The sequence below is a fragment of the Aethalodelphis obliquidens genome, unplaced genomic scaffold, assembly GCF_003676395.1.
Source record: "Aethalodelphis obliquidens isolate GAN/ISIS:26980383/991018 unplaced genomic scaffold, ASM367639v1 scaffold9, whole genome shotgun sequence".
In the NCBI taxonomy this organism is placed as follows: domain Eukaryota; kingdom Metazoa; phylum Chordata; class Mammalia; order Artiodactyla; family Delphinidae; genus Aethalodelphis; species Aethalodelphis obliquidens.
Genome location: NW_020837953.1, coordinates 7,149,946 through 7,165,118, shown reverse-complemented (window position 1 = coordinate 7,165,118; position 15,173 = coordinate 7,149,946). Strand labels below are relative to the sequence as shown.

The window sequence follows — 15,173 nt, the reverse complement described above, 5'->3', positions numbered from 1 at the left end:
AGGTGCTGGTTCTAATCACTCTGGATAACTAGCAGCTCCCACTCAGTCTGCGTTCCACCTGTGGCCCAATTGTCTTGCTCTTGCCAGCCTTCCCCCAGGCCTGGCATCAGTCCCCTATCCTCCAGAAGATTGGGCTGTGCTCCCTGACGCCAAGCTGCTAGTCCTCCAGGACTTGGATTTTGTAGCAGGTCTGAACTTCTTCTTTTTTAAAATATTTATTTATTTATTTAGGCTGCGCCAGTGTTAGTTGCAGCATGTGGGATTTTTTTTTTTTTTTTTTTTTTAGTTGCGGCATGTGGACTTCTTAGTTGCAGCATGCAGGATCTAGTTCCCCCACCAGGGATGGAACCCTTGGCCCCCTGCATTGGAAGCACAGAGTCTTACCCATTGGACCACCAAGGAAGTCCCAGGTCTGAACTTCTGAGTCCCTCCCACCCCTCATTCCATCTGGGGCTGGGCTCCTGAGACCCTGTTGCTTTATCTTCTTGAAAAACACACCAGCATTTTCAGAAGAGGAAATAGAGCCAATTTGTAAACTTGGAAAAAATATTTGACTTGAGCAATAAAAAGGTAAATTAAAACAACATTCTGGAGATATTTTTCACTTGTAATTTTATTTTATTTATCTATTTATTTATTAATTTTTGGCTGCATTGGGTCTTCCTTGCTGTGCGTGGGCTTTCTCTAGTTGCGGGGAGCGGGGGCTACTCTTCGTTGCGGTGCACGGGCTGCTCATTGCAGTGGCTTCTCTTGTTGCGGAGCACGGGCTCTAGGTGCGCGGGCTTCAGTAGTTGTGGCTTGTGGGCTCAGTAGTTGTGGCGCACGGGCTTAGTTGCTCCACGGCATGTGGGATCTTCCTGGACCAGGGATCGAACCCGTGTCCCCTGCATCGGCAGGCGGATTCTTAACCACTGCACCACCAGGGAAATCCCTCACCTGTAATTTTAAATGTAAAATTTAATAACTTTTAATTTAAAATTGTTACTATAAATTGCTGGTGATCATGAGATGAAACTTGGGCTCTTGACCTGCTTGGGAGGATCAGAGACAGATTTCCAGGGAGTTCGGCTTTTCCCCCCCCTTTTTATTGTCATAACATATACTTTACATAAAATTTACCATTTTAACTGTACAGTTCAGTAGCATTAAGTATATTCACACTGTACAGCCATCACTACCATCCATCACCAGAACTTTTTCATCTTCCCAAACTTTGTACCCATTAAACAACTCTCCATGCCCTCCTTCCCCAGCCCTGGCAACCATCGTTCTGGTTTCTGTCTCTGTGAATTTGACCACTTTATGTATCTCATATGAGTGGAATAATAATACAATACTTATTCTTTGGTGTCTGGCTTATTTCACTTAGCATAATGTCAAGGTTCATCCATGTAGTAACTTGTGTCAAAATTTCCTTCCTTTTTAAGGTTAAATAATATTCCATTGTATGTATATACCACATTTTGTTTATCCATTCATTCATCAGTGGACATTTGGGTTGTTTCCACATTTTAGCTGTTGGGAACAATGCTGCTATGAACATGGGTGTACAAATATCTGTTTTGAGTCCCTGCTTTCACTTCTTTTAGCTGTATGCCCAGAAGTGGAATTGCTGGGTCATATGGTAATTCTATGTTTATTTTTTTGAAAAACTGCTATACTTTTTTTTCCACAGGAGCTGCACCATTTTATATTCCCACCAACAATACACAAGTGTTCCAATTTCTCTATATCCTGTAATTTGTTTCTGTTTTTGTTTCTTTGTTTGTTTTTATAACGGCCATCCTAATGGGTGGCTTTGGCTTTTGATCTGACTCTGAGATTAGTAGGAGTTGGATGGGGAGGTTAGGTTGCTGGTACATTTCAGCAGCAGGAAAGGCACATGAAAAGGCTAGATCTTTGCCAGGGCAGGGTATGCCTAGGGACAGAGTAGCCCCATATGGCTGCAGCTTACAGAGCATGGGGAAGAGATGACCGCAGATGAGGACATAAGGCAGCAGCCACAGCCCCATCACAGAGGCCTGAATCCTGGCTATGAAACTTGATTTGACTTTATTGACATAATAGATGGCTCTAGAGGATGGGTTAGAAACTCTTGCAAACTTAGTTATGAGCTTTGTATCTGCTGTGTGATGCTCACTAGATGTGACCAGGGCAAGTTACTCTCCCTGTCTGAGCCTTAGTTTCTTCTTCTGTATAATAGGGGTTGGAGAGGATTGCAATCGTACCTACAAGAGAGAGTTAATTGCTGTGATCAGTAAGTTGCTGTGATGGGAAGGCTTTGGGCTGATTAGAGCAGGCTGCCTTGCTGCAGAGCTGACTTACTCTGGCCTGTTCGGAGCTGCCTGACAGCCGGAACTCCCAGCCCAGTGAACCTTGGCCTATATCCTGTGGTTATTCCTCCATAAGTCCCAGAGCCAAGGCTCTCATGCTGCGAGAACCTGAGAACACCTGAGCAGCCCTGGGGCTGGTTGCAGGGCCTCCCCAGCACATAGGATGTGGTAGTGGACACAGTCACATGTCACTCACTCCTCAAAACAGCTCCACCAGGAGACTGCAGTCACGTGTCACAGACAAGGAAATTGAAGCTTAGCGAGGGTAACTTGCCCAAGGCCACCAGCTAGGAAGCAGCAGGGCTAGGATTCGAACATGATTCTCTTTGAAGATTTATGCATTACTGGGAAGCTGGGTTAGATTCATTTATTCATTCACTTGTCATTCAACAAATATTTGCTGAGCATATACTATGTGCCACGTACTGCACCAGGAGTGAATGACACACAATCTCTGCCCCTGGACCCTCTGTAAGGTCCCTTTCCAAGGGCTAGGAATGACCTCTTGTTGTACTTCTGCTATGTTCCAGGAGCATACCTAAATTAGCTCATTTAATCTCCACAGCAGTCTGGAGATAAAGAGATTACGGGATTTATTTTATGGGTAAGAAAGTTGAGAATCGGAGAAGGAAGTGACTTGCCCAAGGTCACGTGGTTGGGAAGGGGCAAAGTCCATGCTTGGATGACCTGGGGTGACTGTTCTGTGTGTGTTCCCGAGGCCTGACGCCTCTCACCTTCAGCTCAGCAGTGCAGGGTGGATGCTCTACCAACCGCGACCATGTGCCTGCCAGCCTGGGGCCCGTGAGCCCAGCTCACGGCTTAAATGCTATATTGGGATGTCAGAAGGATATTGGGGGGGGGCCTGGAAGAAGACCCACTGTCCTGGTAATCCATTTCCACCACAGGCTGGAGGCAGGCCCCCTGGGAAGGTCCTGTTTCTCTCTGGTTTCAGTCTTGTCATCGTCAAATGGCGTATGGCCCTTTGCCCTACCTTAGCCTAAAACCCTTGGAGGGATCAAAGACAATCGTGGGAGATGATATTAGACAGTCTGTAGCATGACTGTGGGGCACTGGTGGGAGATAAGGGAGGATGAGAGGAGAGAGCTGACCATGCCCTGTTGGGGGCACATACCCTCAAGCCACATACACTCTTCAATGTTGAGTTTGGAATTGTCCTCCTCCAGGAAGCCTTCCCTGACTTACACACCCACAGTCTGGGTCAGAGGCCTCCCTATCACACTGACCTGGTCACACTGTGTAGTCATTGTTTCCCCCACTAGCTCTCTGGGAAGGGACCATATCTGGGTCCCAGGCACCCTGCACAATGTCTGCCCAGAGTGGGTGTCCAGGTAACTGGGGGAGGAATGAGTCCTGACACCATCCCTGCAACCCTGCCTCTCTCCTGACCACCTTATTCCTGCCCTCCATGCTCTGGCCCCCCTTGCCCGTTCCCTCTTTCTCCTCCTGCCCTCCCCAGAGTGGAGAAGGAATGGAATGCCCTTTGCCTAAGCGAGCCGTTTCTGTGTGTCTCACTGGTCCCACCAGCATAAGGTGAACATCAAGAGGCCTTTGCGCTCCACCAGGCCCTGCGCGGGGCTCTGCCATAAAGCAAGAAATCGGAAACGGTTCCTCAACAAATGACTCTAAAACCCGACCAAATGGCATCCATAGTAACCACCGCGAGGGGCCATTAAATCTGCCGGGCTTGGGGAAGGATGTCTGGCAAGGCAGCAATGAAAATGTTCATAGCCGAATGGAAAAGTCGGGGACCCTGCGGGCGCGCCTGCAGGGGCGCAGCGCGGGCAAACACGCAGCGCACAGGTCTGTGGCGATCACAAATCGCAAGGCCTGAGTTGCCGTGGCAGCGGTGGCGGCGGTGGCAGAAGCCGGTCTGGCCTGCCGGCGGGCGCGGCAAACTCCCATAGTCGAGTTCCGCGAGCGCGCGGAACTCGCCGCGGCGGGTGGGCCAGCGCCATGGCCACCAACTGGTTCACGGGCTCCCTTGAGGGGGGGGGGGCGTGGGGCGGGCAGGGGGGGGGGGGGGCGGGACTTTCTATACCTCTCCTGCCTGCCGCACTTCCCGGCCCAGAGCCTTTTACCACCGTTATTATTTAAAATCATTTCAGAAGCACCTACTATGTGCTGCTCAGAGAGGCCAAGTGGCCTGGCCCATAGTAGGTCACTCAGCCCAAAAGTCATGGGTAGGATTTCAACCCAGGTGTCTTTCTTCATTCATACGTATGACATATATCGTGTGTATATCATATATATATACCACCTATGATATATGTATCATATCATAGGTGGTATATATATATATATATATATGAGATGTGATATATATATATATATATATATATATATATATATATCACCTACTATGTTCCAGGCACAGTTCTAGCATCTGGGGATAAAATAGTGAACAAAACAGCAAAGCCCTTGCTCATGAGCTTGCCTTCATATGGGAGGGGTGGTGGGAGTGGATAATAAACAAAAAAAGAAAAAGATATAAAATGTTGGCTAGTGATAAGGGCTATGGAGAAAAAGGAAGTGGGGAGGGGGAGCCTGCGAGTGCAGCGGGTGGTGCGGCTGGTGGTTGCACTGAGAAGGTGATTTTGAGTAAAGGTTCCCAGCAGGGGGTTAGGGGACCAGACAAGGGTGGAATCTAGGGAGAGGGAACCTGGAAGGACGAAGACCCTGAGGAGGCAGCAGCCCTGCTCATCCTTCATGGGCCAGCTCCAAAGTCACCTCCTGTGGGATGCCAACTCCCCCACCACCCAGAACTGCCCTCATCAGGGCTGGGTGCCTCTCACTGGGCATCTGTCCTTCCCAGGTTTGACGTCTCCACTGTCTATCCCAACCAGAAGAAGTTCAGCGCCTTCAGGGAGGCCCCGTACTCCAGGGTTTACTCTGTGGATGTGGTGAGTTTGCAAAGCTTCCCGAGTCTCCCACATGGTCTGGCCACTGCCCCTCCGAGTCCCTCCCCGTGACAGATGAGCTGACCTGTGTAAGGGGCATGCCTCACACCCCTCTGTGCCCTCAGCCCACAGCTCAGAGCTTGAATCAGAGCTGGGGCCTCAATGTGTTTGATAAACGCAGGACTGTAATGAAAACAGCATGGGTCAGATCCACAGAGACCTGGGTTCCACTTGCAGCTCTTGCACAGACTGGCTGCGGGCTCTCTCTGAAATGTAAGGGGGCCAGTGACAGAGGATGTCATGTTTGCACCTTGAGGGCCAGGCTCGGGGCTGGGGGAGGGGCCCCCAGAGGGGTATTGCCTGTCCACTCCCAGGTCAGGGTGACAGCTTGGAGAGGACTTGCTCTGTGGGTGGACTCGTGGGTGTGGCTGGCCTCGCTCTGACTGTGCTCTGACTCAGTCCCACATAGGACCTGGGACCTATGGTTGCAAGGAGACCTGCTTCCGCATCAAGAAGTTGAAGAAGGAGGTGGGCACAGGCTGCGCCAAGGCCCAGGAAGCCACCTGGCTGACGCAGCTGCCCCACTTCCAGTACCGGGCCATCCTGAAAGAGAAGCGGCAGCAGGTGAGGCCCCTGGGGCCCCACCCTGCCCTACTGCTGGTGCCAGGTCCTCCTGCCCGGTCCTGCCTGCCCCCAGGGTGGCCTGCAGTGTCCTCCCAGGCCCAGGTAGACCTCATCCTTTAAGGAACACATCCTCGCCTGGGCTCCTGCCCGCGTGGACACTCCCAAGTGTAAAGTTTTCAACTCTGCTCTCTTCTCTTGGGGCAGAAGGAAGAGCTGGGGCCTGGCTCCTACAACTCCAAAGACTTCTTAGAAGAGTTGCAGGAGAAACCGGGCAGCACCCGGGGGCTGCTCAGCTCCGGGGAGATTCGCTTCCGAGGACTCATTGGGGTAGGTGTTCTCATACACGGAGTGGGATCCCTCCTACCCTCTGCTCTGTCTGAAGAGCATGCAGCCTGGGTGGGGCTGGAAGCGCCCTTTCTCCTACCGTTCTTCTTCCCAGGGTTGGCCAGGCTCCCCTCTGGGACCCCACAGCCCCTCTGCTTTCCAGTTCCACAGCTTTCAGCCCACTGGCTGTCGTAGGTTTCTGCGTCTCCCCCACCAGATCAGGAGCTCTCTGCCGGCAGAGATGCGTCTGGTTCATCTTTGAGTCCCTGGCATACATTAGGTGCTCAACAAACTCCTCCATATCTATAGCCATCCAGCCATCCAGTAAATAATGGTTGAGCGCCCTCTAGTGCCACATACTGTTCCAGGCCCTGGGGATCCAGCAGTAATGAAGACAAGGTCCCTGCCCTCATGGAGCTGTGGTCCTAGTGGTAGAAACAACGGTACAGAGAAGCAAATCACATATAATGAGGGCCATGGGGAAAAATGAGACAGGGAGAGATGGCGAACGATGAGGTGCCATTTATAGGGTAGTCAGGGAAGACTTCTGGGAGGAGGTGGTGTTCGAGCAAAACCTGTGGTAGGTGAGCAATGGAGACTCGCGGAATCTGTGAGTGAGGGGGGAGGAGGCAAGAGCAGAGGGGTGAGGACCAGGACATGAGGCCCTTCTGGCAAGGTGAGGGCCTCGGGTTTGATTCCAGATGCTGTGGGAGGAGGGTTTTGCTGTATGTGTGGGGGGTACTGAGTGACATGCTTGTGGGGGAGGGGATCGGAGGCATCCAGAGGGGAGGTGACTGTGGTGAGAGGTGGGGGTGGCGGGAGGGCTGCCGTGGCATCGGTGTGGGTCGGGATGAGTGGGGTTCAGGCTCCATAGGGTCGTGCGGGCAAAGGCGGGAGTCACACCCACGCTGCCAGTGCCACCCCTCCTCCCCTGCCCCTCACGCTCCCTGGGCTGGACACCCTTGCACTCCTCACGCCTCAAAGTGAGGCAAAGCACTCGCCCTGTGCTTTGCCCCTGCTCTCCCCTCTACCAGAAGTACCATTCCGCCCCCAGCGGCCCCTTCCCCTAAGGACCCCCTGCTCATCCCTCAGCTCTCAGCTCCGAGGTCTGACCTGACCCCATGAGGGGCCATCTCCCTTTCCCAGGAGCCCCGATTGTGGCTGTGGGTTCAGTGTCTCTTCCCCAGCGCACAGCAGCCCCCGAGGGTGGACCACATCTGCCCGGTTGGTTCGCTGCAGAATCCCCAGGTCCTAGCAGCGCCTGTCACGTGATAAGTCTTTGTGGACTAAACCCATGCCTGCCTACTAAGTACTGGTTCTCCAAAACACTCTAATTTTTTATAACCACTCCAGACGAGGCCCTGGAGGCTCAGAGAGGATAAACATCTTGCCCCAGTGGGCCAAATGGGCAAACCCCAAGCCAGGGCCTTTCCTCCACACCTCACCACTGTGAAGCCTTCTGTGGAGCCTGGGAATTACTCCTTGCCACGTTCAGGGTACGTGCACATGCATCCTCAGGTGCAGAAGCTGTAACTGCACTGTGGGGAGAGGGGCTGCCTGGAGGCACTGAAAAATGAGTGATTTCCTTCAAGTCTAAAGTAATGATAGCCGACACTTAATGCAGCACTTGCCATGTGCCAGGCACTGTTCTAAGCACGTGAGGGTACTAATGAATGTAGTCCTCACCACAGCCCTGTGAAGCAGGCACTGTCATCGCCACTTACAGACAGAAAACGAGCACAGAGAAGTTAAGTGACTGCCCAAGGTCACAGAGCTACTAAGCGGCAGAGGCAGGATTGAGTCCAAGGTGTCCACACGTAACAACTGCACTTGACCCGTAGGCTGGGCTCACTTGGTTTGTTCCTTGACCATCCGTGGAGGACAGGATCTAATGGCAGAGCCCAGCCCCACTGAAGGCAGAGGAGTTGGGGGAACAAATCAGACGCTGTCTGTTTCCTCCTGTGCCCGGTCCCCAGCGCTGGAGCATCTGCGAGGGTTGGCTGAGCAGGGTGAAGGTCCCACGGCCTGTCCCTCCATTCCAGCTGTCTCTTCTTCTCTCTGGTCCCCACATCTGCTCCTGCAGTAACCTCACTGGGCCCTGCGGGATTTCCCCGAGCCACTCTCCTGGGCTCAGGGCTGGACAGAAAGTTCAAGGAGGTGGCACTGCCCCAGTGGGCAGAAGGCAGCCCCAGGAAGAGCTCACATCCAAGGCCTGACTTTCTCAGCTATCATCTTGCTCTGGGCTGGGAACCTGATGGCCTCCTCTGGCCTCTGGTCCCTCCAGTTGTCCCCCCAGTGTGGGTGGGACAGGCCTACAAATGCCACCTGTGCAGGGTGCTGACTTCTCCATGGGGGCCTCCGCAGCGCCAGTGCAAAGCTGTGGGTGCCTGCTTTGGGTCCTGTGAGTCCTTCCCCAGAGCGGATGGGCTGTGGAAGCACAGCCCTGCAAAGCCAGCGCCTTCTGTGCTGGCACTGGGCTCTGCCTCCATCCTCCTCCTAGTACGCTCTGCCCTCCCTTGGCTGTGGGGACACTGGGCTCTGTGTCCTTGGAGCTCCTCCGCCAGCCTCCCTCCGTGGCTTCTCTTTCCCAGGCCCTGCCCTCCCCACCACCCTCTGTGGGGTGTTCTCTCTTGCACAGCCAGGCTCCATGCACATGGCTTCAGATCCCCACCCCGGGGTCCTCCAGGCTCCTCAAACTCTGCATGCCCTGCTCCTGCCATGTCAGCATCTCCCACAGACGTGCTCTTCCTGGGCAATGGCACCGCCCAGCGTCCAGAGCCAGAGGCCCACGGGCACCTTGTTCCCCTGTAGTCACGGAGGTCTGTGCTTCTGTCTCCCATCCTCCTCCTTCCATCCCCTTGACCTCTGCCCAAGCCCAAGCCACACTCCCCCTGTCCAGGGGCGCCCCCAGGACTGATGTCCTGGTCACCTAATATTGCCCCAGTCGCCTTCCTAGGTGTCCTCATGCCCCAGAATCAAGTCTGGATGCCCCGCTTGGCCTTCAAGGCCTTCCCATTCTCTTCCCAGTATACCTCTCCCAACTGCCTCAAAGGTGCTCTTATGGCCCCCTCCACCTGGGACACCTGTCCCACCCCTTCATCTTCTGGGAAGATGACTCTTTCTTCAAGGTCCACCTAAAAGGAAATCTTGTAAATGACAATTCCCACTTCCCCCAGAATTAAGCACTCCTGCCTGGGTCCCAGAAGCCCTGAAACATAACATTCTAGTTAAAGTCAGGGGTATTCACATCAGCCCAGGTGTGTTGCTGCACCTCTGAACCTGAAGGTTTGAAGGGAGAGATGAGGCTTTGCCGACAGAGTGCCGGCACTGGGCTCCTCCTGGTCTGTGAGCTCCGGGATCAGCAGCTCCACCCCTTTGTTATAACCCTCGCTTCTGAGGTCTCCCTAGACACCGTGGTGCTTATTTCTCTCCCACCTCTGGTGCCTGCACAGTGCCTGGGAAACAGTAGAAGCTCAGAGGATCATGCATGGATTTTGAAGTTAGAACCCTTGTGCTGCCCCTTTCTGGAGGTGGGACCATGGACACAAGGTTTGCCTCTCTGAGACTCAGTTTCCCCATCTATTGATTGCAAGTGGCACTGATCTGATCTCGTCAGGATGTCTCCAGGACCAAGATATTAAGCCTAGTAGAGCAGCCAGCACATGATGTTGAGACCCACCTTCCTACTTTGGGGCTTTTCTCCTGAACATACCTGGAAACCGTGGGCCCTGGAAGGAGGCAATGTGCATTCTGGTTCCTCTGAGGGTGAATGAACCTGATGCCTGCCATGGCCTGACTACCCACCCTCTCTGCCAGGCCTGGTTCTGGGCTGCTTCCTGGGAGGTTCCAGGGACTGGAGGTAGTCAGGGCTGAGCCATATGTGGAGTGGCAGCGATCCCGTGTGGCTAAAAGGTGCAAAGCAGCAGAAAACATCCTGCCGGGTCTTGACCCAACGATGGCTACCCACTCACCCACCTGTACTGCAGGGTGGCCCTTCTCATTCCACATACAAAGGCCATATTTCCGACCCTGGCAGTCGAGGCTTCAGATCCTCATTCCAACCACAGTTCTCAACCTCTCCTACCTCTTTCTCTCCTACCCCGCCCCACCAAGACAGCCACCCCACCCTGACTTATTAGGTGTTGGCACCCACTATGGACTGGGCATGTGCAAGAGGCTTTATAGACGTTATTTCATATCATCCTCATTAGCTTGGAAGAAAGTTCTACTAACCCTGTGCTTGAAATGTGGGCCATGGGGCTAAGAAGGAGTAAGTGGCATATGCCCAAGGTCAGTCAGCTAGGAAGCAGTGGAGTCAGGATTCGAACCCAGGACTCCAGATCCCTCCAGGTCGCAGCGCTGTTCACAGCACAGTGGGAAACCCATTCATGTAAACGTAGGGCTATAACACAGGGGTGTAGTGGTTGGGATTTCCGAGACCACCAAGGCAAGCAGCTGTCTGGGGTGATCAGGGAAGAAAGCCTTCATTCCCAGGAGAGATGACATTCGAGCTGGTTTTGCAGGATTAGAAGAACTTTCCAAGGCCAAGAAGGCGGGAAGGGCATTTTGGGTGGCAGTAATGGCACAAGCAAGCAAAGACGAGGAGGTTGCCAGAATGGCATAGGTTTGGGGACCAGCAAGGACCTCACTTTGGCTGAAGCGTCAGATGTAGGAAGGGAACAGTGAGGGAGAAGCTGGACAGACCAGTGGGGCCCCAGTGAAGTCTGAACTTGGAACTGAAGGTCTGAGCAGTGGCAGAGGCTCCCAGGCCCACAGTGCTGTGTGTTTTGGGGGGCAGTTAACACACAGGGACTCTGAAAATCCCGTTCCCCTCTGGAGGGCATCTCTTCCTCAGGTGCAGTCAGCAGCACAGGGTGTGGGACTAACAGCCTTTATGTCCCTCCCTCTCGCCCCCAGAACTACTATCCAGGCCCTGGAAATTATGGGGAGAAGGGCAACCCGTACACGAAGCTGGAGGAGAGTGCCTGGAACCGGTCTCATTCCAAGGGCCTCATGTGCAGGATGACCAACAAGCCGCCCCCCTTGGCTCATCAGGTATCCCCCTACCTTGGCCAGGCCTCACCCACCTCGCTGCGCAGACCTGGGGTGGGGGACTCCAGGGCAGATGGGGAAACTGAGGCCCCACGGGGTGATGGACCTGCAGGGATTGTCCTCTGTGCTCTGTTCCAGGGGAGCAGTCTGGCACTGGGCACCTACACCTTCAAAAGTGGCATCGAGGCGTACCTGGCGCGACCCATGGGCACCCGCGGCCTCTGTGACACTTTCTCGGGGGCCAAAGCAAGCTTCAGCCTTATGGACACACTCTGTGCGGCTGTGCGCCCAGGCGGGCTCTGCCCCCCCTGTCAGGAAACAGGCCTCACCTAGCCACGGCACCCTGTGTGCCAGGCTCCGCGCAGGACTCTTCCCGTAGCCTGCTCACTCCCCCCTCCCAGCTAGGGCAGGGTAAGGCGCCCTGTGTTAGAGGAGGAGACTGAGGCTAGCCACGCAGCTGGTAGGGGCAGAGCCGGGATTGAACCCCACGGCATCTGTCTGGCTTCACCTCCAGTCCCCTCTCCTCTGTACCAGCACGAATTGCAGGGGAGGTGCAGGGGGCCCCAGTACCAGGCCTGGATGAGAGACAGGCTGCCAGGCCTGCAGGGACCTAGATGGTGCAGGCCTGAGTGTCCTGCTGTTTGGGAGACACTTCCCAGCCATCTCAGACCCAGCTAAGCTGAGTGGGTTAGTGGCAGAGAACTGGAGGGCTGGGAGGGGAAGCTGAGGTAGAATTATAGCTTGATGCCCCCGTTTCCTGCACCAGTCAAATTCCTGTTGTGTGATTCCTAGCACCGTGGGCTTTGCTTTCATAGTAATTGGACTTAAGTATTTGTCTAACTGTTTATTTTGTCTCTACTGTGCCTTCACTCATGTGTGTCTTGAGCCAGGTAATCGTCTAAGTGCAGGGGAACCTGCCCCAGTGGCGCTTACTTTCTAGTAAGTGCTTACTTTCTCGTGCAAAAAGAAACACAATCGCAAGTGAAAACAATATAGAATGTTAGCAGGGAGTGGGTGCTGTGGTAAAGGCATCAGGAGCGCTAGGAAGTGGCGGTGGTGAAATGTTGAAATTCTTTGGGACCAGCTGGTAAACAGCCACTGAATGAGCCCTGCAACCTGGCTCCTCCCTGGGGCTTCCCAGGCCTCCCCATGACCAGCTACGAAGGTGTCCTGTCAGCAGAGCAGGGGCCTCAGACGCTCCGTAGGCCCTAGAGCCAATGCCCAGGCCACAGGATATTATCTTGTGTTATCTAAAAAATAAACATTTTAAAGAGCAGTTTTAGGTTCACAACAAAATTGAGCAGAAAGTACAGGGTTCTCATGCTCCCTCTGTCCCCGCTACATGCCCAGGCCCCCACTGTCAGTAATCAGCGCCAGAGGGGAACATTTCTTACAATCAGTGAATCGACACTGACACATTATTATCGCCGAAAGCCCACGGTTTACATTAGGGCTCACTCTCGGTGTTGTACATGCAATGGGTTTGGACAAATATATAATAACATGTATCCACCATTATAGTATCATACAGAGTAGTTTTGCTGCCCTAAGGATCCTGAGTGTTCCCCCGTCACACTGGTTTTTAAATATTTGGACTATCGCTCCTGCTTAGAACAGTGCCTGACTCAGTAAATGTCCACGAAACAAGTGAAAGAAAGAAGAAATGGATGAAGGCAAGCTGGGCTGCAGGGCACCGCACGGAGGAGGGGCTGTTAGAGACCCCATCAGACTGACCCCACCCCTGGCTGGGGGGCTTCGTCTCTGTCGCCCAGGTCAGGGTGGACTGGCCTGGCCATGGGACAGTGGCAGGCATGGGGGAGAGTGATGCCTCATTGGATCACTGCTTGCCTCTGACTGTGGTAAGGGTCCAGCATCGCAGCTCTTGCTTTTCCTGACATACCATATTCTTGTTCCTCCTCTGTTTCTCAGAAAAAACGGCCCAGGGAACTGATGAATTTCAAGAGCTTCGCGGAAGAACTTAACTCACGTCACAATAAGAAGCGTGGAGTTTTTTCAAAAGTTCCCCGCAACCCGGAAGCCCCTCCAGAAAGAATTTATTGGGCCACACTTAGCCAGTGTCCCCCAAAACTAGTCACTGTGCCCCTATGGCCTTCCTTCCTTCTTCTCTTGGAAGGGGGCTTTCCTGCGGGGGCAGGGTGGGGTGGAAGTGGCTATTTCAGCCGAAAGGTCACCCTTGGGTACCAGACTCACCTGGTTCCCAATCCTGGTATTGTACTTACTAGTCACATTGGATCAGTGTCTGTCACTCTCTGAGCCTTTGTTTACATGCTTGTCCCGTGAGCACGACCAGGTGGCTGTGAGAATTCATTGAGGTTAGTACTAGAGCCTATAGCATGGAGCCTGGCACCCGGGAAGTGCCCAGTGGGCATTGATCTCTGCCCCTCCCTCCCCTGCAGAGAGGATGAGGGGAAAACTGGAGCGGGACCAAGTGTGAATAAGGGGTCTGCCCGACAGAAGGCCGCACACCGGTTCTGTTTAGGGGAGCTGTGGGCTCCTTTCTGGGGGCTCGGCAGCCAGTCATTTGAGTAGGCTCTGGACATTTGTCGACCCCAGGCAGGTTCTGCCTCCCGGGGAGGGAACTGCTAAGGGCTTGGGAAGGTGGGCGTGTCCAGAGGAATGAAAAAGGGTACCAACATTTCCTGAACACCTGCTCTGGGGAGCGCACATTTCAGCCCCCTGGAGGGAGGGATTGTCTTTTGCATTTCATGAAAGGAAACTGAGGCCCAGAGATAGGAAGGGATTTGCCCAGGCTCCCAGCAAGGGGGAGGAGCCAAGATTGGAGCCCAACTCATTTAGCTGCAAAGTCCGTGTGGCTTCTGCTTCCCAGACTGGGGTCTGGAGCACCTCTCTGGACCCTGCCAGACTGGGAGAGCCCTTGGGAACCTGGAAAGAGGTTTCAGGCTGATGGGTGGTCATAGAGTGGGTGGCAGGGGTCATGAGAGTACCGCAGGGCCCCTTCACCCCCAGAGGATGGGCTCCTGGTAAGTTGGGAGGTGGCCAGGTACCTCCTACCATCCTTGGCTCAAGTCTCAGGGCTGCCAGGGCGGTGAGGTCAGCTGCCCAGAGCCCTCATCAGGCCTGGCCCCAGGCTGACCACCGCCAGACCTCGCCAAACTTTCAGCCTTTGTTCCTCACCTCTAGGCCATGTCTGGTCCCAGTACGTGGCTTCCTCCAGAGAAGGAATGCAAACACATCAACCAACCACCGTTCCTGCTGTCTCCCAAGCGGATAGGCATAAAGGCCTCCCCGATGATTCTGGGAACCTGGGTGAGTGCGTCTGGGTAGGGGATACACAGTGAGAAGCAGGGAACACTCTCCTAATTCTACAGGCAGCCCCAAGTTCTCCTTCCCCCTGGGAACTGATGCTCTGAGGGAGCCCATCCCACCTCTTTTTTTTCTACCAGGGACTAACACCCACTCGCACTGTCTCATTTCTCTCAGGCAGTGGTTTTTCAAACTTGAACGGGCATCAGCCTCACCTGGAGGGCTTGCCCCACGCCAGACCTTCTGATTCAGTAGGCCTGGGGTGGGGCCTGGGAACTTGCATTTCTAATGAGTTCTCAGGTGATGCTGATCCTGTGTTCCAGGGACAAGTTTGAGAACCACTGTGCTAATGGACATCACCCAGAGCCATCCCACTCTCTTATTTTCTAGGGAAATGCTCCCTCCATTCTCTTCATATTTGTCTTGAGGCCTCAGGGGCAGCTCAGGGAGTTGGCCCATTTCTCATCTCTGGTTGAGCAAGGACCCTCTCCTCTCCCTCCCCTCTCCTCCCCCTCCCCTCTCCTCCCCCTCCCCTCTCCTCCCCCTCCCCTCTCCTCCCCCTCCCCTCTCCTCCCCTCCCCTCTCCTCCCCCTCCCCTCTCCTCCCCTCCCCTCTCCTCCCCCTCCCCTCTCCTCCC

At 54.1% G+C, this 15,173-nt stretch overlaps 1 protein-coding gene across 1 annotated transcript in view; it reads left to right on the top strand.

Moving 5' to 3' along the window:
- Positions 1-4,086: 4,086 nt before the first annotated feature.
- The window catches only part of CIMAP2 (ciliary microtubule associated protein 2), a 25,808-nt gene continuing 14,721 nt past the window's right edge, over positions 4,087-15,173 (top strand). Inside the window, exons 1-10 of the mRNA XM_027110732.1 lie at positions 4,087-4,154; positions 5,167-5,254; positions 5,377-5,436; positions 5,639-5,875; positions 6,080-6,202; positions 11,117-11,254; positions 11,390-11,501; positions 12,464-12,468; positions 13,148-13,342; positions 14,414-14,539. Coding sequence (XP_026966533.1) covers positions 4,087-4,154; positions 5,167-5,254; positions 5,377-5,436; positions 5,639-5,875; positions 6,080-6,202; positions 11,117-11,254; positions 11,390-11,501; positions 12,464-12,468; positions 13,148-13,342; positions 14,414-14,539 — 1,152 coding nt within the window. The remainder of the gene's footprint in view (positions 4,155-5,166; positions 5,255-5,376; positions 5,437-5,638; positions 5,876-6,079; positions 6,203-11,116; positions 11,255-11,389; positions 11,502-12,463; positions 12,469-13,147; positions 13,343-14,413; positions 14,540-15,173) is intronic.